This window comes from Bactrocera tryoni, chromosome 4 (genome assembly GCF_016617805.1).
Source record: "Bactrocera tryoni isolate S06 chromosome 4, CSIRO_BtryS06_freeze2, whole genome shotgun sequence".
NCBI lineage: Eukaryota > Metazoa > Arthropoda > Insecta > Diptera > Tephritidae > Bactrocera > Bactrocera tryoni.
The window spans coordinates 23154183-23180063 of record NC_052502.1 but is presented as its reverse complement, the minus strand read 5'-3'; the positions used below and the strand labels follow the sequence as shown (position 1 = coordinate 23180063).

The window sequence follows — 25881 nt, the reverse complement described above, 5'->3', positions numbered from 1 at the left end:
ATTAGGGTTTTCAGCTACGCTGCCAAGGATCTTTCTTCCGGCCTTTACTCAACGTCCCTTTTTGCAAAATACACAGGGGTTTGGTACGAGTACAAGTCTAATATTGTTACGCTTCATACCAAAAACATTAACCAAAACTTGTTTAGTCGGTCCAGGAGAGATGTTGAGTTGCTCTGCTATATTTTTATGCCAGCATGAGGAATTCTTTACCCTAACTTAATCGAAGTTATCGTCATTAACATGTAACAAGTTTACAATGAATTCACAATCTTCTTTGAATTTTTTGTTCCACTAAAATACTCGTATTTGTAGTCGTGATTTCATTGGAAACACAAAATTTCAAGCAAATTCAGTGCTCATTTGTTGGAAACGCCAATATCAAAACCGCATATAGCTGCTATACAAATTGATTGACCGTTCAAAATCAAGTTCATACTTGAACATTTTCTTAATTTGACTAGACTTCTTCCTAAAATTTACCATAGAGGTGCAAAAACCAATAGTTGTCGGTCCGTAATTCCGGCCTCCTTTTACGAATAGCTTCGCGCAATTGACGCATAACACTCAAATAGTATTTCTTGTTGACGGATTGGCCAGTCAGAAGAAATTTGGAGCCCACCACACCTCGATAATCGAAAAAAACCAACATAACCTAGATTTTTGACCTGCTACGTCGTGGTTTTTTCAGCTTCGAAATGCATCGCCAGTAATAATAATACTTTTCAGGACATCCTGGTAGTCGGAATACATTGTTTCACATTGAGGGATTTTGGAACCAGTAGCGCTTTCTCTTGTCTAAGGCCCAAATGATCTTTGAAAATGGTATTTACTGATCCTTTCGATATTCGTGCAATAAGTCTCCGCAGGACACTGGCCATCTCTTTGCATTCCCCACCAACTCATCTGACACCCCTCTCCCTTTGGTCTGACCTTGTCGATCCAGCAGGTTTCTTGGACCTTCCGTTAGATGACGTCCACGACAACTTAGCTAATCCTTAGCATCCTAACGAGAACTAGGTACCCGCTATAAAAACAACTACTACATATTTCATTATTTTATTGATCGTGTTGATCCTCGGTTGATGTTGATGGCCGTCCTGGACGTGGTTCGTCATCAACACGTTCTCGACCCTAAACTATCAGTTTAGTAATAGAGGAGATATCTAACTATTATGCCAAGATGCGCCTTACATTAAAATTACACACATTTTTATAAACAAAAACTTAGTGTCTTTTATATTAATAGTAGAATACACAGTGTTCAACTTAAATTATTTAAAAGCTAACAAAAAAATATGTTTATATGTATACTTATTTAAAATTACGTAATTATAACTTTACACGTTTTCAAAATAAAAAAAAATAATACATCACACGCTACCAGTGTATACTGGGTATACCCCTACAACTTTCTACACCTGCTACGCCTTACAATATGCATTGCAAAAAATACTCTCATATGCAGTCCAGCCCAAACCTATTGGTTACACTCTCGTTTGTTGACGCTGGCGCAACTCTGCCTCATCACCTTCGAACGCCCTATTCTCCATGCCGTTGGCTAACGTTTGCGCCTGCGCCACAACCGCTGCTCGCGCTTCAGTATCCCGTTGCACACATTCGGCCGCATGCTCGGCCTGTTCGAGATTTTCATGTATCACATTCGTTACGATGCCGTTTAATTGACCCTTCGCCTCACTCGCCAATGCTATCGCCTCAATCGCATTGATATTACCATTCGCGTCTTTGGCGTCCAGACAATCAGCTTTGCCAGCGCCAGCTTCACTATCGGCGGCTTGTGCAATAGCCTTGCGCTGTTGTTTGCGCTGGAAGTTGTACATCCAACTGTGGGTAGATTTGACATTCATAAATAACACGGTTATTAGACAGCTAATCTGTTACTTACAGGAAAATAAACACTGCTGGGGCGGTGAGTGCGCCGCCTAACAAATAGAAAGCGCCGGGTAATACTTTCAACGTGGCCGCATACAAAGTGGTGTACATGGGTGCGAAAACCATGGGCATCAGCGCTTCGGCAACACCGAACAACGAGTTCACTTTGCCCAGTTCATCTTTGCGCACCAGCTTGGTGGCAATCGAACGCATCGCTATGAAGGCAGTACCGTTAAAGATCTCCACAATCGCACCAACATACATATGCCAGGGCACGGTAGCAAAAGCGTAAACGAAACCCGATAGAATCTTGGACATACTCGAAATAACGCCGACCAGCGCATCATCGATCTTCAACTTGTGCGAAAGTATGCCGACGCAGAAAAGTACGCCTAAACGAAAGTAAGATGGGAACAATTTAAATAGCAAACTTTATTATAACCTCAAAATACGTACCAACTAGACCGGTGACCATCGCATAGGTTGAAAATACGCTGAACTCCACCTCACTCCAGTTGAAGCGGAAACGTGTAAAAAGATATGTCACAGACATTTCACCTGGTTTTGAAAAACGAAAGCAATTGATAACCACTCTAAGTTGCTAGGCATGAAAAATTGTCTCACCATGCATTGGTCCAATAACAACCATCACAACAACCATTAGCATTATGACACGCTGACGACGCTGATTTTCGCCTCGTTTAAAGGCCACCCGGAAAGTCTCCACCACGTGATCCTTGTCGAAGAAATCGGCTAATAAACTCTTGCGCTCGCCCTTCGGCACACTCTTCTCTGGTTTGGCACGCGGTTCAGCTAAGAAGAATAAACCATATAGGAACGAGAACAAATAGAGACTTGCTGAGATGGAGAAAACGCCATAGAAACCAATTTGTCTGGAAATAAAAATATATAGGTGATTACTTAATATTTTCTATAGACAAAGTATGCTTTTGTGAGCAATGCTAGGAAAGAAAAACAGTAGTTCTAGACGAAGTCGAAGCCGAGGCCGTAATTGTCTAAAACTAGTTGGGTTTTTTATCGTGAGTTTTAGCAAATATGAATCAAGAAACTCTAAAGTGAGATATACTAAGGTGGTTAAGCGCATGTCTGACGATGCACCCAGGTCTTCAGGAGAGCCATTGTGAAGCCATCGGAACTAAAATCCTGCTATACTCTATTAAATTCTCTCTGAAGCATCCTGTGCTCCTGATGAAGTTCATTAATACAAATTTTTCTCTACGATTGTGTCGGATAGTAAGAAGTGTGTTAAACCCCTTTAATTTTGGTACCAAACCTTATAATGTATATGTATTATAGAACTTAGAATATTAACTCACTTCAACAGCAGTCCACTGAACGCCATACCGATCGGTACGCCCACCGAAAAGCATACATTCAATATGCCAATACGTAGCGTACGCTCCTCTTCCGTAGTAATATCTGCTATATAACTGAAGACACCCATTAGCATCGTAAACCAACCACCACTTAGCGATGGAAATATGGCTTCCGTCAAAGCGGCCACCTCCATCGGCGTACGTTCGAAGTACACACAAAGTATGAGACCTACGGTACCCAGAAATTCGCCAATAATCGGTATGAGAATACAAGGTTTTCGCCGATGATGCCGATCACTCCACGAGCCCCAAAACAAAATGAGCAGACAGGGAAACATCGATTGTATCACAGTTTTCCAGGCGGCCATGCGTGCGACCATCTGTTGCACGGTCTCCTCCTCGCTGCAATTGTGTAAGTTACACAGTGAGAGGTTTGCAAAGCTAATTATTATTACAATGATTTTACTTACAGCGTATAATTGGCGGTATCTCTGCGTGTGAGCGCATCACACACCACTTCGCCATAGTCCATGTTAACGCGACACGCCTTTTCTAAATTCAGATTTTGCGTCGCCAAACCCGACAGCACACTGGGCATAATGTATGCGGCTAGGATGGGCTCTACGGTGATATTATTGATGACCTTTTGCAGTTTCTCACGCCAAGTCAACTTCGGTTTCTGCGGCGGCTTTTCGTTGGCTTCCACGCTTTTCACTGTGATAGGCGTTATAGTTGCAATGGCCATATTTGTACCCGCCGGGCTGGCGGTAGTCGTGTCGGCCGCACTATGACCCATTTTGATAGGGGTAAACTTGAACGAGAAAAAGTATGATGTTTTTGTTAGTTCGTAGTTTTATATGAAAGTCTAAAAATTAGCCTTAAATAAATAATCTTAATAGAAAAACAATGTAAGAACCTTCTTCCCCACAAGTTTAAAATTATTTCAGGAATTGGTACCGATTTTATTTTTAGTGACCACATAAGAGCAAATAATACCTGATGAGACAAAATCAAAGCAAAAAAACAAAATCAAGCTTGATTTTCTGTTACACTTCCAGCTGAAGCTTTGTTTATTGCGTCACTTTCAGGTCAAAATATTTGTTTTCAGCTAAGTAATACTAAAAACAATTCGACACAAGTATTGATTGGTGGTAACTCCAATTAATAAACGTCGAGGGTCACTGTTGAAATAGTACTCAACTCTGGTTACCGCGAGCTATTTTATTTATAGATTTTTCTTATCCTAATTCATTTATATATGTAACACATACATACATATTTGTATTATGTATATAAGTATAAATTTTAATATTAATCTAATGTACATAACGGATTATGGTCATTCGCTGCCAAGTCGGGACTGTGCTGTGGATGACTCATCAAAAATGCAATTGATTCAGTCGTAGTGAAGAGTAATCCGTTTTCGGTGATTGGTTTTTTTTGATTTCTTGAAAGACAATAGGCAACCAAATGGTTGGGTACCACTAAGACTGCAGTTTACTTTCGAGCTCAAACGATTCATCACCTGTGATAGACGTGTTTCGAAGCACTTTTATCGTATTTTTTAACTTTCTCTCGACCAATCCACATGAGTCTTTTTTCAGTGGTGGAAAAAAATATTTCTACAATCATGCAATATTGAATGTATGCTAGTCTCACTAATGTCTATAGTTGTCTCCATCTACGATAGCTCACATGACGATCTTGCAAAATCAGTTTGCGCACAGCACCAACAGTTTCCGGAACAACAAGTGTTTTTGGACAACCTTCACATTTTTACCGAGATGAATATTTTAAGTTACTGTAAGCAACACACGAACTCATATATCAAAACTGAACTTTATTATAGCTTCAGTGCAACTGAAGTTAAAGTTTTTCCACCGTTCTTCAATAGCAGATCATGTCGATTGTCTATATATTGAGTGATACATATTGTCAGTCAAATGAAATAGTCAAAAAGCTGAAAATCAAATGACCTTCTTTATTGTGAGTACGTACGAGGTTTGTTCAAAAAGTATAGAGAATTTTATGTTTCTAAAGGAAGTTTCCAAACCTCGAAACAGTCGGTATACTCTTTTTTGGTATAGCCTTCAGGACCTTCCTCGATTCAGTTTCTATCTCCTCAATCCTATCACTTGACCTTTTGAGTTTGCAGAATAGCCAAAAGCCGCACGAAGCCAAGTCAGGTGAATATGATGGTTGCCATATGAGTCGAATTTTGGGCGAAAAGACAGGAAAAATCAGAGCAGTATAACATGGTACATATGACTGAGTTTGGAACCAACGGAGACTTGACGCGTTTGAGACACAAAACAATCTACAAAATGGCTTAGGCTAAGCCAAATGACTTTTCCACACTATCAATCAACGACTTTAAACCAAACCTTTGGCTTAACCCTCGCCGGTAGAGGATGACACTCGTCCACTTGTACGGCTTATGAGCTTATTTTCTGCCATAATTTGATCATCAAAGATTTTCCACAACATTTCCAACGGGTACGCCAAATAATATTTTTCCGCAGAATAAATACAAAAACAAAATTAGCAAGTTCTTTGCTTAATAAAATCAACCATTATATTAATTATTTTTATTGCAAAAATCGAAAACTTCACTTTTAGTTGTTTACAAAAGCGCATGTAATTCGGAGATCTTTAAACCTTTTGACAAACAGATGCTTGGCAATTATTATACATAGTTCCACGAACATAAAAAAAATATTACTACCTTCCTGATAACATAGCGAAAATGCAAAATTCACGTCACTTTCTGTACAAACCTCGTGTGCACTTACTCAACACAAAGCTCAAAGGTTAATAAACTTTTCTCATTTGCCTAGTAAACTAAGTGTTTCACCTTTGAAATACTACATAAAGTTGTAATTACTTAAAACATTGACAACATGTGGCAACATTATTTATTGCTCATAGTACTTTTGCAGATTCGGCAGCAGAGACACGAACTAGAAAGTCTGAACTCTTTCACCTATGGGGTAGTTTGACAAACTTTTGAACTTTATTCAAATAATTTTTTGTAGCAATTTTTTAGCAAAACAACAAATTTTCAGTTAATACATACTAAGTTGTTTTAAGACAAATCATTTATAAATACTCGCCGGAAAGACCTACATACTATATACTTACATACAAATGTATGAAAGTCATCTGATAAAATTTGACGGCGACCGAGCCATTTAAACAGCGCGCGCAAACCGGACCGGCGACTTAAAGATTTTTTTTATTTTACATACATACGTGAAAATTTTTTTTTTGCCAGTGCGGTTCTAATTTGATTAGGTGATATGTACTTTGAATGGATTATGACGACGTGAAAGCCACAAACACAGATGTGTGAGTATAAGTATATCGCTTAATAAGCTTATTGCCGCGTGATTATCCAAGTTTACATGAAATTTAAATATAGAAATCGGAAGGTGCCTACAAGTTGCGTATGTGTGCATGTGTAACAAAATAAAAACAAAAACAACAACAACAATATATCTTCTTCTGCTAGTCGATTCGATCCGCCTTTGTTGTGTTTTCATTGTCGCTCGCATCTTCTTTTTTCTTATGATTTCGAGATGGGCTTATTGCTATTGTTGTTCTGTTTGTTATTGCTTTCTAGTAATAGTTGTTTACGTAGCGCTGTTGTTGTTATTGTTGCCTGACATTGTTACCGGCAACAAGTGATTATAGCGCGCTGTTCTATTTTATATATGCGTACATACATGAAATCTGTCATATGCATATGTACATACATATGTATGTATATACTCAAACATATCTCGAAACATATTTCTATACCGACAATGCTCTTATTCAACGTGTGTGCATGTGTAGCAGCGATTAACAAAACAAATCTACGCGAATAATTGATAAATAAGATTAAGGTGATGCCCCTACACACCCACAATTTCTTCGACTCTTGACCACATACATATGTATAACATGCATATGTACACGTTTGCTTGTTTACTTCTGTTTATATACAAACACCGCTATTTACTTATGTTTATGTGTGTGTATGCATCCATATGTTTGTATCATCTATTATCTGGCGTTGACATAAATCACTTAAATTGCTTTTTGTCTATTTTGCGTAGTCATCGGCGGCGACGCCGACGCTGGCGGCAACACCTAAGCGTCAGCTCAGACTTATAGATTTCGGCGTCTGTAACTTAAAACGTCTCCAAAGCTTTGTGCGTTGAATCTGTTTTTATTTTTATTTTTTTCTATATGTCATTTATTTATTTTTTCTTCTTTTACTTTTGTTTTTGCTTTTGTATCACTCAGAGTGTGTATTATTGTTATTGCTTGTTTTTGTTTTTTTCTTTGCAAATTGCTCGAGTATTTTCTAGTGTAAATTTTTATTGCCAGTGTTAGCAATAAACCGGCGATAGCTGAGCTTTGCCTTTCTATTTCATTAGAGGTGAATTTTTAGAATTCTAAAATAGAATGAGTTGTCATTTTTTCTTTGCTTTCCAATAGTTTTGTTGTAAAACAAGCTATTTAAACGTAACACTTTAAGTAATGTATTATGGAGTACGGAAAATATGGGCAATTATTGGCTAGAAAGCGAAATCGAAGACAGAAAAATTTATCGGTAATTAAATTTAATTCAGTAGGGTTTTAAAGGTGATTTTATCTAATTCGAGTATGCTAATAATAAAATAGAATGTAGTATTATTTTGTTATTTAACTTCAGATAATAGATTTGACTTATTTTTGCGCAGTCAGTTGGAAAATATTTGAGTTATATATAAGTCTCAAAGTTAGTTGTTTCTTTTGCAATATAATTTTATTATTATTACTTAGGAAAAAGTTGAAGTTAGGCAGAACTTCCACAACGTGTCACCAGAGGCAAAAGATTATCAAAACAAAGAAACGGTAAAAACGGCTGTCGAAGCAATAATAGCCTTCATTTTTGATTTCACAGACTTTGAAAGGCTATTGGGATCAGAACTACCCAATATATTCGGTTATTATAGCGCTTCCTTTGGAAAATAATCTTCTTCGAATTGCATGAGGATATCTTGTCAAGTAAAAAAGTTTTCCAAACAAAGACTTAATTTTGATGGTCAGTTTGTATGGCAGCTACATCCTGTAGTGATCCAATAGCGGTGATTCCGACAAACAAGCGGCTTCTTGGAGAGAAAAACACATTTGCAAAACTTCAGATCGATATCTCAAAAACTGAAAGACTAGTTATGAGAAATGGAGATTCAAATCGCTGGGCTTTTCTCGCTGCTCATTTATATACAATATATACATATGGTATATACTTTATATCCGTATGGTCGTCGACATTTCTTTCATGGTACTAAAAACTTCTTAATAAACTTAATAAACTCTATTCAGGGAATTTTAAGCCCAATGTGGCTATCTTCAGCTAAATAAGTAAGTATTGCTTTTTGTGTGTTTAGTGGAGTTAAAAGAATTTACGTCGATAGATGGCGCTAGCGTTAACTTATGGGGTACCATGGTTTTTTCGGGTAAAAAACAGCCGCTTTTCAATAATTTTTTTTCATATAAAAAATTATATATTTTATTAGAATTTATTATTGTTACAAACATACACTATTAACAAAGAAATTCTGAAATTTTTGAAAAAAAAAAATATTTTAAACTGGGCCATTGCGACGCTATTTCTGGTGAACCCTCGGAAAAAAGATGCGCCTTCGTTGGCAGGATAGCTCCTTACAGGATCATATAAGGAGCAAATATAGGTGTTTTAACTTAGAACTTGGTCGAAAGAAAAAAAACTGAAAATTTAATTTTTGTCAGACATTTGAGGAAAAAAACTAAAATTTCTGTACAAATTTCGCGAAATTTTATACCCTTAACGAAGTTTGTAAGATTCAGAAGGAAAGTATATATATAAGTGATCAGTTTGTTGAGCTGAGTCGATTTAGCCATGTCCGTCCGTCCGTCTGTCTGTATATATGTATACGAACTAGTCCCTCAGTTTTTAAGATATCGTTTTGAAATTTTGCAAACGCCATTTTCTCTTCAAGAAGCTACTCATTTGTCAGAACTGGCGATATCGGACCACTATAACATATAGCTGCCATACAAACTGAACGATCGGAGTCAAGTTCTTGTATGGAAAGCTTTCATATTTGACGATGTATCTTCACAAAAGTTGGCACAGGTCATTTTTTAGGGCAACAATGCAATCTCCGAAGAAATTGTTCAGATCGGCTTACTATAGCATATAGCTGCCATGCAAACTGAACGATCGGAAAAAAGTTGTTGTATGGAAAACTTCTGCATTTGACAAGATATATTCAGAAATTGTTCAGATCGGCTTACTATAGCGTATAGCTGACATACAAACCGAACGATCGGAATAAAGAGCTTGCATGGAAAACTTTCGCATTCGACGTGGTATCTTTACAAAATTTGACACGGATAACTACTTAACGTAATAATATAATCTCCGAAAAAATTGCTCAGATCGGATTACTATAGCACATAGCTTCCAAATAAACTGAACACATAGTTTTTTTATTTTCAAATACTTGTAATCGAATAAAAAAATTCTTTGTTCAAGTCTTTAAGAATTGTATCGGTTAAGTAGTTCTCAAGAAATCCTGCCAACCAAGTTGAAAAGCATAGTTTCGAGAAAAACGCGTTTAAAGACGGCGCACTTAGTTTCGCTAGACTCGAGTACACAAGTTCTCAAGGCTATATCTGCGAAACTATTACTTTAAAATTATTTCAAAAATTTAGAACAATATTTAAAAAGTTCCAATAGTAAATAGAGGCTTTTGAATTAGAGAACTAGATCTAGTTTGGCTCAATCAAAATAATCAAGTCACAATCTCGTCAGCACGATGCAAACTCTCTCTTTCTTAAACTTCAGTAACTATCTCTTAGGCGCCGTAAGTGCCAACGCAGTTAATACAGTGCTCTGAAATCCGTTAATGGAGGCTCTATTATTAGCAAAGGCAACAACAAATAACAAACATTTTCTTGTCATTATAATTTATAGCGCTTGTAAATCGATAAACAATTGTGTCAACGAATAAACAGATGTTTTAGCGAAAATAAAACTTGTGTCAAGAAAAGAAGAAGAGAATTTCACAAAACAGCCGCCGGATAGGTAAACATTAACTCAGTTTGCAATAACAAAAAAATTAAAATGTGTATCAAAGAAAAATGTAGATAATGTATAAAATCTTAAAATAATATTCGTCTGGCAGATATACAGATGTATGCCATATGCACGAGTATATGTTTTATTATTTCAGGCTTGGAATGCATTGATATATAATCCACTTATATATATATAAGCATATTAATATGTTTATCACCTGCTTGCTTATATATACACATAGAAGATTAATATAACATTATCTATTATGTCAGCCTAAGCTTTGAAAATGCTACACTCAAACACTCTTACTTATAAACTATTTTCTTTCGTGTGAAAATGCATATTCAGTCGTGCGTGACCGCCATGCGTGCAAATATTTTGTTGATATATTTTTCATAAATTGTTTTAGCATTTTTCTGTATTTCATTACTGCCTACAAAACGAAGATCAGAGAAAAAGCACGCCACTTTCAGATAACGCAATTACAGGTATGTGTAACCCAGCTGAGCTCAGCTGATTGCACGATCTACTAAACGCATTGCTGCATTATCAAACTGTATGTAGTTAGAGTAACTTACAGCGAATGGGAAAAATACGAATTTTTCAAAGCACAATAACAAACATTCTAAAGAATTTTCGACATATAATCTTAGAATTTATTTAAGAACGAATAATCGAAAATAAAGCTTATTAACGCTACAGAAAGTGGGCTTAAAACTCTTTTGATTGTTGCGGAAGGCATCCGAAGACCTCATGAGTAAAAGGTACCTCGCATTTGAACTCTATATCAGTAAGAAACCACTGTATTTGCCTGACTTAGCTCCGTGTGAGATCTGGCTATTCAGCAAACTCAAACGAACGCTTCATGGAAACCGTTTTGAGTCAATGACAAAGTACGTGTTCAGAGTCTTTTACAAGTATACACTCCACTTATAAACACTCTGTACACATCGGACAATATGTGTCAGGTGGAAATCCAAATCCCCAGGTTGTCTATCGATCCACAAATGTATGTCCGAAATCAGTCTGTGTGTCCACCGCGCTTAGCATAAAGTTTGTCACTCTCATCTCTTTTTACTGCTAAACGTCTCTGATAAGTAATATTTTCGCCCGAAATCGTCACACTGTATGTCAAGCGGCGCCATACTGACTAATTCCTCAGCAGCGTTATTTGATATGTATGTTTCGGAAAGTATTTATCATGCGTATTGCAGAAGGCCTATGCATTGCGTTAATTGGTCTAGCATATTATCTTATGTCTAGCGCCTGTATCTATATTGGGGTCGTATACAGTATAACTGAACTCATTACCTTAGCTATTAAAAGTCGTCGGCTGGAGCGTACACAGCCTTATTTTCCACCACTCTATATAAAGCAAGTGCTCCTTGTATTTGAGTCTTGAGTAAACTATTACACCATGGTACTTCAACTTTCTTCAATTTTCCTGAAGCTTATGAACAAGACTGTGAAGTAATCCTTTCTTCAATTTTCCTGGCGTTTATGAACAAGACTTCTGTCTTCTGTTCAGCCAACTCTAGACTCATGGTAACAAACCATTTATGCAGTCATTGCATTTGATCCGGAAGGTCATCCAAATTTTTAGCCACTGCTGCCACTTGAGGTCATCGTATAGAGCTTTTATTATGTTTGCCCACTTTACTCGTACGAAGTTGAAAGCATTCTTCACATCCAGGGTTATTGGCGCGCAGTATCAACCACTTCTCTTAGTGCGTCATAGTGATATATGTATGTATGTTGCATATTGTTTATCCTGCATGACGTTGTTTTCAAGTGCCAATGTGCATTTTTAATCAATTGCCAAAAGGTATATCTTAGGTCAATATGCTATCATATGTATACATCTTAACCTAAATAAATATGTTTGTATATTTAAGTGTTTAATGCAGGTGTATCACATTGGAATATCTATGTGTTTGTGTGTTTGTTTATGTTTTGTACTGTCGCAACATTATCAATAATAATCAATGACGTTTGAACATATTGCCAGAGTAAAGAATGTAATTATATAAAATGTGTGGACTGTATGTGTTTTCTTAATAAGTATTATAAGATTAAAATTAAAATTAAATATTCTGCTCCTCAACGCACATGTTCATTTTTGAACACCATCTGATTGTTCAATTCGCCACTTTCCATTATTTAGCGTATCGAAGACGTTTCACACTTAAGACTTTCTCTCATTACATTACTAACTGTTTTTTTTTCTTAAATAAAACAAAAACAGTTTCGGATATCTATGAAATTCTATATTTCTGAAAAATGACATTCGATGCCATTATGTATGAAACTCGATTTTTTTTTTGCATGGCCACCACGGGCACTCTTGTAGAAGTCCAGACGCTGAACACAATTTTCGACGGTTTTCAAGCATAAATCGGCCGATACTACAGCAATTTCACATTCGATATTCGTACGAAGATCGGCAGTCGTCGCTGGCTTGCTCCCATAGACCATAGGATTGACGTAGCCTCACAGAAAATAGTCTAACGGCGTCAAATTGCTCGACCGACGCTGTCATTTGACTGGGCCATTTCGTGAGATAACGCGTAGACCAAACTTGGTTTTCAATAAATCTATTGTGACGCTGTATGGGTTGTGGGCCGGTGCTGTTGGAACCACATATTGTCCAAGTCCTTGACATCCAATTCGGAACAAAAAGATTTGGTTATCATTGAGCGGTAGCGATTCCCATTCACAGTGACGTACCGGTCTTGATCATCACGGAAGAAGTACGGCCCAATAACACCGCCGGCCCATAAACCACACCAAACCTTAATTTTTTCGGGATGCAATGGTCCTGAAAATGATCGCTGAAAACGATTTTCGATGAAAATCTGGATAATTTTCAAGTTGTTGCTTCACGTACACACGTACAACACGACTTCAGTTCTTGCGTCAATTTGATCTTGTAAGGATGTAGGCCAAGATATTTTCGCAAAATTCGCCAACACAGGGATGCCCAACGCTTGAGAACGACGTGTGGGAGACTGATTTGGATCTTCCTTAATTGGCACTTCTTTGTCTCACTGGCACGAGCAAATTTTGTACTTTCCCTGTGAATTTAAATTTTTCCACTAGACGCTCAATTGTTGGTCTGACAGGACGATTATGACTACCACAAATTGGACGTAGCACTTTTAAAGTTGAGGCCACTGACTTTGAATTTCAGTAGTAAATTTTAATAATTTCGACTCGTTGTTGGATCCATGATGAAATAGCAAACCTTACTGAAGAGAAATGTCAAAAGAGCGGGAAAAATACGGCATCGTTTGCTGTCCCTATCGGTATACTTTTGTAGCGTTCCTATTGAAAACTCCGTCATTTTCTATAATTTTAAATTATTAGGTTTTTTCAACACGCTTGTATAAGGCTAAAAGAAGCTTATTCGCATACCAATATTTCAATGTTGCTTACATTTAGGCGTTTATATTAAAAAAATAATATTTTATATATACTTTTGGGCCAATTTACTATTTAACAATAACTTATGAACATATAAAATAATCTTTTTTCACAGCTTTGCACTGCCGTTCTTTAAAAAATTAGAATAAAAAAAATATTTTGCCTACTTTTAGGCTATGGTAAACTCTTTATTTTACTAATTCATAGAATAATATATTTTCCTGTCATTATTATGAGACAAAACACAATTAAGTTGATGTTTTATTCCAACACACCGTGCGAGCTAACACCACAAAGTTTCTCGGTCAGCTCGAGTGATTCAAATGTCAAGGTCAGGTGCATACACTACCTTATACTAGGTATTTAATTAATAACATACGCCCACTTGTAGCCTTTACGGCTAACTTTTTGATATACACACGCTTAATTAAAGCAACTGATGAGTACTTACATAAAGATCAATCTACAGCTACAGCTCAAGCCATATTTAGAGCAAATTTCATATATGTATATATATAAGTATGTTTTAGTGTTTGTAAATATATTTTGAGACTTATGCTTGTAATGGTGCATACAGCAATTAGTTTCGGTGGCTTATATTATATAATTTCTCTTCATGGACTATTGCTCTGGCTCAATTGCATAGCTGAACGCTAATCGTGGGTTGACATGAAAAACACAATAAGTGCGATTTGCGTAAAATTAATAGTAGAAAAATTATTCTTTCCAAATATTAATAACAATTGCAATATTTAATATATATGTTAAAAGCAAATGAAAACAAAATCAAAATAATTTAAAATATAAAATAAAATTATGAAAAAATGCAATAAATTAGAATTAGTAAAATTAATCATTTAATAACAGAAATTTTATTAAGATAACACACAATTCAAAATATTTTCAAAAATTAATATTTAAATCACATTTATGTATTTAAGCTGATTCAACTAATTTTTATGACCAAAATTTACATAAAGTACATAAATCAAATTAATTAAAATTGCATTTAATCTAATTTCCACGCAAACCCATGGGTTATTTTTGTCTTTCGCGTGTTAAAATACTAAATTTATAGTTTTAGATCACCCACACCTACATTTTAATGCTTTTATATTATATTTAGGCGCGCGTGTTCAGAAAGTGCGCATCCATTCGTGTCTCTATGTCAGTTCAATAAACGTTTAATTGTCAGCACACGATGTACTCGTGCAACAACAACAACAAAGAAACAACCATTTCTTTGTTTATAAGTTTGGTCGTATTTATAGTAAATATTAGCACGTTTAATTTACATTCCCGCGAAGTAAATCGTAAGTTGCTGAAACTAGCTTCGTGTAAAATTTGTAGAAATGAAAATCCATAATGCGACACTCAATATGTGGGGAAGTGTCAATATGCTCGGTTAGTGAAGCAAAAGCATGTTAATTAAAAAAAGAAAAATTGTAAATATTGCGTCTTAGACTGTCTACTGTCTCTGATCTTTTTCTTAACTCACGCCATTCCATTTCTCTATTTTGAAAATGCTTTCTATTCGTTCTATTTAATCTTATAACACTAGTTTTCAACCATTTTGCAGGTGTGATGTTAAAGACCGTTACTATTAACAAAGAAATTCTGAAATTTTTGGAAAAAAATATTTTAACCTCGGACATTGCGACGACATTTCCGGTGACCCCTCGGAAAAAAGGTGCGCCCGCGTTGGCAGGATCATCTAAAGTGAAAAAATACGTGTTTCAGTTAAAACCTTAACTTAGAACTTGGTGAAAAAACTGAAAACCGGATTTTTGGCAGACATTTTTACAAAAAAAATTTAAATTTCACGACATTTTTTTCCAAAGAGTTGTAATCGAAAAAATATTCTTCTTCCAAGTCTTTGAGAACTGTATCTGTGTAAAATTCCGTGAAGATCGCTTTGAGCAGTTCTCGAGAAATCTTGCCAATCGACTTAAAAATCACACTTAGCCTAGCTAGCCTTAAGCGCAAAAGTTCTTAAGGCTGTATCTCTGAAAATATTACTCGTATCAACTTGAAACAAGGATAATATTCTGGAGGTATTGTAGAGTATATACTGTGATCAAATTGATTTTGTTTTTATTTATTTATTTTTAATTTAGACTTCGCGTATTTTCGAATCGGTAAATTTTGTTTTCTGTAAGTTGGTAGTACTTTTAGTGACAAATATGCTAAATTTCACGTGAAAATATTCATTAGTGTTTCAGATACGCGTCGTTTTGTGAGGCTTTGAAAGTGAAGAATTTATTGTACAAAAAAGTGCGAAAATGCACCATCTCATACTGCATTGGTTATTCGTGATCATTTCAACTAATATCGTGCCGGAACAACGGCATTCGCCTGATTAACCTTCGTGTAACTTCTGGCTATTCAGCAAATTCACATGACCACTCCGAGGACACCGTTTTGACTCAATTGAGGATATAAATGCTGAATCGAAGAAGGCTCTGATGGCATAAATGTATTGCAAAGGGAGGGGATTACTTTGAAGGAGATGAAATGGACAAAATTCACCTTTCAATTTGATCATAGTAGTAATAAGACAATAAAAAATCGATTTTTTAAAACCCTTAAACCCATGTAACCCCATAAATACCAACACAGACCTCTTAGCTCATTAAAGATTTGAGTTTAATTGATATACATAAACTAGTTTTACAAATATTTTGGAAACTTTTTAAGAATATACTTATAACTCAAAAAGATGACTCGAGATCTTTCACCAAGCCGAACGCCAAAAAATGTTTAGGACTGAATTTTACTCAAATACACATATTCGCCTTCTTTATTAATTTATATTCATTTTTTGAATACGTCTAACATATACTTCGAAGGAAATGGTCATATAATGATCAGAAATCTGTTTTCGTACAAATATACTTTTCTTTACAAAGTTGTCATTTTCATTATCATATTCAGTTTATAACGTATTCAGATATCCCTCTCCTAATAGTTTTATAGTATATGGCCCCAAACGTAAGCAACACTTTTAATTGTATCTTTTTTATAAAGAGTTTTATCCGCGCTAGTTCAGGGAACTGCCATAAGCTAATATTATTTATTTTAAATTTGGAATTAATGACTCGTTTCAAAATAATGAATACTCGTATTATATTGTGAAGCAAAAGAGATTTTTGCCAAAGCTACTATGGCTGCCATATTCCTCAAGCGTGTCAGCACTGACAATGGTGCTTAGGTTTAGGGATATGACGTTCAAATTAAAGAATTATGTAACTAATACCGCAATAAAGATGCACAGAAACCCAAAGGAAACTAATAAGTACCACAAAGCTTCTGGATCAGCACCGAATAACCCAAAAGAAATACGTTAAAATCGATCGAAAGTCGTATTTATAGCTGGGTAAAGTAAAAATTCTTTCGGTAGGGCCAAAAGAATGGTTACGATTAATAGAACATTTACACTTACATTTGGAAATTTAAATAAACTAAATGATCTTACGCAGTTGGATTTGGGTAAAATGTTGATGGACTTTTCCCTACTAATTTGCGCAATTCATCCTACATTTTCTGTCAAACATGCAAAAAAATCATCTCTCAATCACATTATTGACCACATTTGAAAACAAATTAATTATAATCCAAACTGAGGCCTAGAGATATTTAAAGATTCCAATGGAGCTTAGTCTCATATGCTACATAACAACTTTTAAAATCAAATTTGTTCAGCTAGAACATGTTATCTTAAACTTTATAATTAGTACTATACATAGTTCTTGAAGCATGAACAACTTTTTCGTTTAATCTCTCATACTTCCAGAGTGTCTTCAGTAAAATAAAAAAAATAGTATTAATTAAAAAAATATTACATACAAAGTTTTAATCACTTTCAATTACTCACACTCGCAGAAAAACTGTATATAAATACCAACACACACACAAACTCTCGCACAAACAATTAAACACACTTGCTACAGTTAAAGCCCGTTCTGTCGCTCAATTACGGTATTTTCGTCACCAAATTAATTGCCACTAAGTGCAGTTCGTAAATTAAAAATCTCCAACAAAGACTAACTAACCGGGATATCTACAAACCCATACATATACAATGCACATATCATAGACATTCACACCGACACATACACACTCATACACTCATACATAAGAGCACATCTAAATTTGTAATAATAGAATCGCAGTTGAATAATAAGCATCGCTCGAATGCTTGAAATAAATGCTATGTACTTTATAACAACCCCAGAGAAGGAACTAAAGTTGTTGTAATGTGCATAAAGCGATAATTTTTGTAGAAAAGAAGCAAAAAAAATTGCTGCGGGTAGTCATTAAAAATGATTGAAATAAAAGCTTATGTGTTTGTATATAAACAATTCTAGAGGCGGCGAAATTTAAGGACAATACTAAATACGCAAATGTTTCATTCAGAAAAAAAGCGCAACAGCTGGCGCGTGCAACAAATTCCGCTATGTCACGGAGCGTTTGAACAATACATACGCTCGATAATGGAACTAATTTTTGTTCTGACTTAGTTAATTTCGCTACAAAAATGCTACAATGTGGACATATATTTAAAATTGGCGTTCATTAGTTGTACTTTGCGTTTCGCAATGAGCTTAGTTAAGCTTAACCGGAAGATGACACTTTCGCCGATTCGCCGATGACTAATCAATGAGCAGGTACGCGCAATTTGCATAATTAAGCAAAAAGTACTGTTACTTCATCGGTTCATTTCCGTTTTCGGCACCTACTCATGCTTGAGAAAGATGATTGAGATTACGGTCGAGTAATCTCAAGGAGATGACTCAGACCTCGGCAGTCTACGTAAACAAAAGAAACACGGGCTTTTCCTGGCAAAAAACTGTCTATTCTTTAGGTTAGTTTAGATTAGGAGTCGATCATAACATGGATCTCACTTGGACTGATCCGTTGGAGTACCCACGAACTGGATCATAAAACCATTAAAAATCGACGAAGCGTTTTAAGCCTCCTTCAAATTTGTTTGAGGCAACTAATGCCAGTTTCGGCTATGTCTTTTGGTTTGCCGAAGGTAAGACTGCCGAGACGTTTCAGCCTGAAAGGCTGGGCAAAGGCCGTGAAAGTGCCACCTCATCCTCTTTCATACAACTTTGACAGCTCCGACAAATTTCTTAACCTAACCGATACCTTTGAACAGTGTCCAGTACAAACTCCTACGATTGCGGCAAGATTAAGTTTTCTTAAGGCAAGTAGTTCAGTAGATCTCCTGCGTTCTACTCTAGGCCAAAAGAGAACAGCGCTTGCTAAGCCTACACGAGGTCCATTGGTCCAGTGCTAGAGTGCTGGAGATCCAAATCGATCCCATTCCACAGTGAGCGGGGCAAGCATGCCACCTCTGGCTAGCTCATCAACTTCGCAGTTGCTAGCGATTCAGCTGTAATCAGGCACCGAGTCTGATGATGAAGTAACTTGATGCTATTTCCAGTGAGGACAGATATACCTTTACTAGCTTTGAGCGCATGATGTGTACCACCTTGTTAGCAACCACTGCCTGAAAAACGCTACAGTGATCTGTTAGCCTAAGGCAAAGATTGACAGAGAGCTGCGTGCAGAAAACTCTCCCTGAAAACATCCCTCTTAGCTTCGACCCAATACGCTATTTTCTACCTCTCACATTTTATTTAAAATCAAGCCTACTTCGGCGAGCAGAAAGGAATATAAAATGGTCATGGGGTATTCATAGTGATCTAGTAATCAGCAAGATTCCTAGAAATTGTTGACGCTTGGCTGAATCAAAGTCAATAATATAGAGACGTCAATAAATCCTAACTAAATAGGGCAACTGTTAAAGTTAATCACTGATTTGAGATAGTTTTTGTGAAATTAAAGGGAAAAATTTCAGTGTACTTACTTATTAAAGTCTTTATAGCAGCCAATGAAAATAAGTGCTATCAACGAATTGAAGTTAATTTTAAGCAAGATTAAACAACAACTTTTAATAAAGTCAAAAACAAATAAAATCAACAGCTCAAACAACGAATTGTGCAATAAAATAAAAACTTGCCAAATTAAATACGAATTAGCAACACTTCAAGGTTTCGATCAAATAAAAATATTATATATAATATGTATTAGTCGTCTTCGATACGCCACTATCGTCGTCTGAGCTCTGCTATTTTTACAAATAATAGTTTATATGTGTGTGAGGAGGAAATAGCCATGTGCTCACGCAAGTTAAAAAAGTTCTCTGAGCCCCATTTACTTGGGAGTGACCAGAAACGATTCTTTTACATTTGCCTCAAACAGCTCACAACTTTCGGTCTTAGACCAAGTATACTCTGGGTAGCCAAAAAACATCCGTTTGAAGGCGAGAATTATTTATATGTGGAAACAATTGCTGTTACTATCCAGAATTCAATCAAAGAGGAAGCGAGAGTATGCTGGTAGCTCATTAAGCTGATAAATAATGTTTGCTATTAAATCTCCAATCTATTATACCAGTCTATGGCGATTATACCAGTTGTTTGTTCGATCCGTTACACTTCAAGGTCTGGTAAATTGAAAGCAGCTATTACATATTATATGCTCAGTTAAATATGTTTAAACATATATATACGTGGCAATAGTTGTTAATTTAATATCGTACACACGACTTCACCATATTAACTTTTCTTATATACCGATTTTTTATAGCAGATTTATTGCCTTGAACTTTTTAACACCCCAAAAAACAAAAACATCAATGCAGTCAAACAGCTATAAGTAATCATATGCAACGCTACTCGTTTTTAGATTCATATACATATATACAAGTATGTATATGTGTATACAATACATACATACATTATGCACACATATGTATATACCGTATAGACGTACGTTTACACCGTTTAACTAAAAACTATCCTTCATGGTTAAATCTAAAAATAACAAAAAAGCAATTTTTTTAAGCTTCAACAGCCGCGAATGTTTTATGGCTGCGTTTGTGTGCTTGTGTGTATTTTTTGGTGTGCAACTTGCAGCGCGCATGCTTGCGTTTAGATGCCACATGCGATCGGTTATGGAAAATCATAAACAATTAGTGAGTTATGAGCCGTTAAAGGTTAGCTTTTAGGCATCAAACTTGAAAATTGCAGCTCTTTGATTTTCGATTTTTTTTCTTTGTTTTAGTTTTTTTTTATATCTTTACACTTTTTATATGCTATTTACACGAGTGATAAAAGGTGCATACGCGAGTGCAATGACTTTTGTTGGATTTCACAGCGCACGGTTCCATACGCAACACTGAAAATTGCAACACTGTTGAACAACATGTTCTTTATTCAACAAAGCAATTTTCTTTTCTTATTAATTTATTACGTTTAACAATCGCACTGGAAATATAAAATTTTGAAATTTTGCTTTATTGGCAAAAACGATGACTTATGTATATTACAGTATTGGTTTTCTGACATATGTTAAACATACATACATTAGAGTGGGTCAAAAAAAACACAAATTGGTGGATAAACAGCTCTAAGCAAGCCTCTCCAAGTATGAGCTTTTAATTGTAACGGGAATGTCTTCGAGTAGCGAGTCGCGTTTGCTTGACGAGCTTGAAGAAATAAGAAAAGCTCTCCACTTACGAGGTCTTATATGTAATGGAAAAGTCCTCCGCCCAACGGTTTTCTATTTTTTTCTTATTATCAGATAGATAGATATCTCTCCGCTGCAACACGGCACTCCTCATCGTACCAGCTGTTCTTTTGACTTTTCCGAAAACCGATGGTTCTGTTTGCAGCTGTACGTAAGGAGCTTAAAATGCCGTCCCACAGTTCTCTTATACCGAGTTTCTGAAGAGTGCTCTCAGAGGGCAGGAGTGCAAGTCGAGTAGAAAATCGTTCGGCTGTCTGTCGTAATTGCAGCTTCTAGACGTCTAAGCTTCTTTGTGTTTGTTGATGTACGTTGTTTGCTGCAACAAGATAGTGGTCCGAGTCGATATTGGGACCTCGGAGCGCACACACATCTAAAACACTGGTGACATGTCTCCCGTTTATCACAACATGATCGATCTGGTTGGTAGTTTTTCGATCCGGAGACAGCCAGGTGGCTTGATGAATTTTCTTAGCAGGAATCTGGCACTACAGATAACCATATTTCGAGCCCCGTCGAAGTCGATCAATTTACCGACTGAAGATACCTTCCTTGCCCACCCTGGGCAAGTTAAAGTCGCCAAGAACGATTTTGATATCGTGGCGGGGGCAGCTGTCATAATTGCGTCGTCGTCCTTATTTTCCGTCGCGGCGTGAGCACAATCAGCGATATGTTGAAGAACTTCGCTTTGAGGCGAATTGTGGCTACACTTTCATCTACCAGTGTGAATGCCAAGATTCGGCGACTCCTATCACGAATCCCACACCGAATTTGCGCTCCTTTATATAGCCACTGTAGTAAATGCCACAAGGACCTACTCGTCTCAGTCCTCATCCCGTCCATCGACCTTCTTGGACGGCAGTGATGCCAGCCTCTACTCTTACGAGGACATCAACCAGCTGGGCAGCGGCACCCTCCCAATGAAGGGACCAGACTTAACACGTTAGCATTCGTCATTCAAGGGAGGTTAATAATCCCAGGCTATTTTGATCTTTTCATTGGGTGTGTTTTTTTAAGTGGCGGGTCAACTCAAGAAAGAATATATGCTTTTAAAAATTTTACTCAAATAACACCCACTCCCGCCGGCATCAAATTTCAATACCCACAAATAAATGAAAAAAACTTCAACAGGTGGCTGTGCTCTAAGCTGTTTACAGGTTTCCATTTAGTTTCCTTCTCAACGAGACCACAACAAACCAATTTTTATGCAATCTCCCTATACTACGCACTTACAAACACACATACATACATACATACTTATTACTGACACACATACATACACACACAGCTACATGCAAGAGTATTGGTGAATTAGCGCAAATTATTTTTAAGTAGCCAACAATAACAACAACAGCAATAAAAGCACACACAATGCTGCCGCTGCAACTAAGCGCTTTACAATGCCCGCTCACAGCATTAGCAACAACAACACTACACAACATATAAAGCTTGAACTAAAAGAAAAAAAGGAGGAAAAGGCAAAAAAGCAAAAAAGCAAAAAACACAACGAAACACACACCAACTAGCAAATAAAATCCGATTAAAGATTTTATTATAGCACAATAGAATTTCAAATTTCCAAGCGCACATCAAATAAGCGTACGAACAACAACAAAAAATGCAGCGATATAAAATAAATTGTTGTATTTAGAATGAGATTTTGTTGCTGTAGTAGCGCAGCGAACGATTTAGTTTATTTTCAGCTAATTGCTGTTGGCATTTCAAATAGGTAAAAATGTAAAAATTGTGAGCTAATAAAAAACGGATTACCTTTTATGGTGGACTGCAGGAAATTCACACAATTCGCGAATACGGCAACACTGGCGAAAAAGTTCAAACAAAATGTTTGCACTCAAAATGAAATAATTGCGCGGGCTTAGAGTACTCTCATGTAATTAGCGGTGTTTAATTGTAACTGCAAATGCAAATGTTTGTATGATAACTTTCCTTAAGCGGCAAATAAAAGTTTATTGCTTTTTATTGTTGTAAATTTACCGCAATTAATTGTGATTTTCAGTTATTTGCTGTTGTTTTTGTTTCGCCGGTTCATAGCAGAAGGAAACTGCTCTTTTTAAAGCGGATATTTTATTTTTGTTGTTGTGTTTAATGTAACATGTTTCTGCAAAACAAGAGTGTTTGGGAAATATTTTTATTTATGGCTTTCTTGCCGCTTTTTTGAAAAGTATTTTGTGTATTTATTTATTTTTTTCATAGTATGTGAGAAATTTGAACAAAAAGTTTATAAAGTATAAAAACCAGGCGAATTGGAATTTTTTTAATATACTTGTTGCTTAAAAAAATATATATTATTATGTTAAATATATTTATTTTAAAAATATTATAAATAATTTTTTTTTTAATTTTTTTTATATTTTTTTTAATTTCTTAAATTTCAATTTTATTATACATATTTTTAAATTATTATTTTATTTCATATATATATGAATAAAAATACTTAATTTCATAATATGCAAAATCTTCAAATAATTTTATACTTTTTCAAAAGTTTTAGATTGTTTTATGTAAATTTACACATTTATTGATTTCATTAAATTTTTAAATATTTTTTATTTATATTTTTTTATCAAATTTAATTATTTTTAATTTAAGGACTATGATATATAAAATATATTTTCTATCAGCATATATTTTGTTATTAATTCTTTATTATTAGTTTCTTAATTATTTCAATTAATAAATTGTACGTGTTAAATTATTTAAATTAAGTTTTAAAAAAATATTACCCATATAAAAAAAATTTTGTTATACCAATTTTGTATTAAATTTTCCTAATAAATTTTTTAATTATTTACTTGGTAATAATTACTTAAATTCGTAATAGTTTTTTATTATAATATTTTTCCTAACTTTTTACAATATTTTGAAACCAAAATTTTTCAATCACTTATTTTATTGCATTATTATGTATATTACGCTTTTTTATTTTGATTTGAGTTTTTGATTTCTTTTTGTAATTTTTACATTGTTAACTTTTATTTTATTTGCTTTGATTTTTTTTTCTTTTTTTGGCTTTACATTGGTAAGTTTTATTTTATTTATTATTTTATTTTCTAAATTAATTATTTTTCCGCTTATTTTTGGAATATTAAAAAAATAATTTTTAATGTTTTACTTAATTATAATTATTTTATTTTTAATTACTAACACTTTAGCAATATTTTCACATACAAATCAATTTTATGTTTTTTAACTCAATAAATTTATTATCTTTTTCCGAAAATATCTCTTTTTTATAACAAGAAATCCATCAAAGTTAAACTTGTATTAAACTTACCAGTTTTAAGCAAGCTTTATACATATCTCTTTATATTTAATTTAATTACTTGTTTTATATTTTTGATATAACTTTTCGCATATTTTGCTCAAATAATATTTTAAATTTTTTTTGGGTATTAAAAATTTATTTACCTAATTTTATTCATTATTAAAAAATAATTTAGTTCAAAATTAATTTACCTTAATTTTTTCATTATCAAAAAATTAATTTAATTTAGATCGGAAGAGCACACGTTTAATTTTATCATAATCTAAAAAGTTAATTGAATTTAAAATTTATTTATATAAAATATAATTTTTTTATTATCAAATAACTAATTCAATATAAAAAAGTGACATTCTTTATTTTATGTTCAATAAATAAAATATTATTAATTATTATTTATTTTTATATGTATTTTAATTTCAAATTCTTATTTTCATAAATTTCAAATTTTATTTTTTTTTATTTTTAATATAAATTTTAATAATTTTATTTAAAAAATTTTTTAAAGTATATTTTAGTTAATCAATATTTTTGTAAAGATTATTGATATAAATCAAAACTCTTATTTTTTATTTTTCAAAACTGCTTAGAGTCCACTATAACCCGGAATAGCATGCCAACTCAAAAAGTTCTACAACACTCATACGCTCCCGTGTCCCACCAAGCGACAGGAGAGCACTTATACGCAGGCGCATACCGTTTTCAAGCCGAAAATGTCAATTTTCGCGCAACTACACAATACTTTTCACATTTCTCGCATAATTAGCAAATATGCACGAGTTTCAATATTATTTTCTAATTGATTACACACGAAAATAATTTTTGAATATTTCTACTGCACACACAAGCTGCAGCCAGTGCAACTGCGTATGCAACGAAAGAGCTCAAAAGCAATTTCTAGTTGTTTCACCTTCAATTCGCAGACAATTTATTCGCCTTTACGTTGATTGCTTTCATTTACTACAGTTACTTTGCCACTTATACGCATGCTTTGCGACTTTACGCTTATTTGGATATTTTAGAAATTTGTCGTTGGCGCGCTCACCTAACGCTCGTTACCACCGTACACCACACTATTTCACCAGCTCTTTTCTGTTTATTAATGTTGTTATTGTCAAATTTTTTTCGAAATTACTTTTCTTTTCTTTTTCAACTTTTTGCCAGTTCAATCTCACTATACTTCTTCACATTCGGCAGCGTATTTCGAAAGTAACGAACCAGCGGCGGCGACTTGAGCGCAGCGACTGAAATTT

At 34.8% G+C, this 25881-nt stretch overlaps 1 protein-coding gene across 2 annotated transcripts; it reads right to left on the bottom strand.

The window, feature by feature from the left end:
- Positions 1 to 1207: 1207 nt before the first annotated feature.
- On the bottom strand, positions 1208 to 25881 carry LOC120774768 (solute carrier family 46 member 3). Of its 2 annotated transcripts, XM_040104529.1 has the most exons (9): positions 25539 to 25881; positions 23341 to 23464; positions 23116 to 23260; positions 3698 to 4038; positions 3228 to 3629; positions 2515 to 2783; positions 2347 to 2448; positions 1904 to 2282; positions 1208 to 1842 (listed from the first exon to the last, which is right to left on the bottom strand). In XM_040104529.1, exons 4-9 carry the CDS (start codon positions 4021 to 4023, stop codon positions 1485 to 1487), a joined length of 1836 nt encoding a protein of 611 aa, XP_039960463.1. In that variant the 5' UTR covers positions 4024 to 4038; positions 23116 to 23260; positions 23341 to 23464; positions 25539 to 25881; the 3' UTR covers positions 1208 to 1484. The 2 variants fall into 2 exon arrangements, with proteins under 2 accessions (XP_039960463.1, XP_039960462.1); XM_040104528.1 differs by having other exon boundaries at positions 23116 to 23464; positions 25674 to 25881.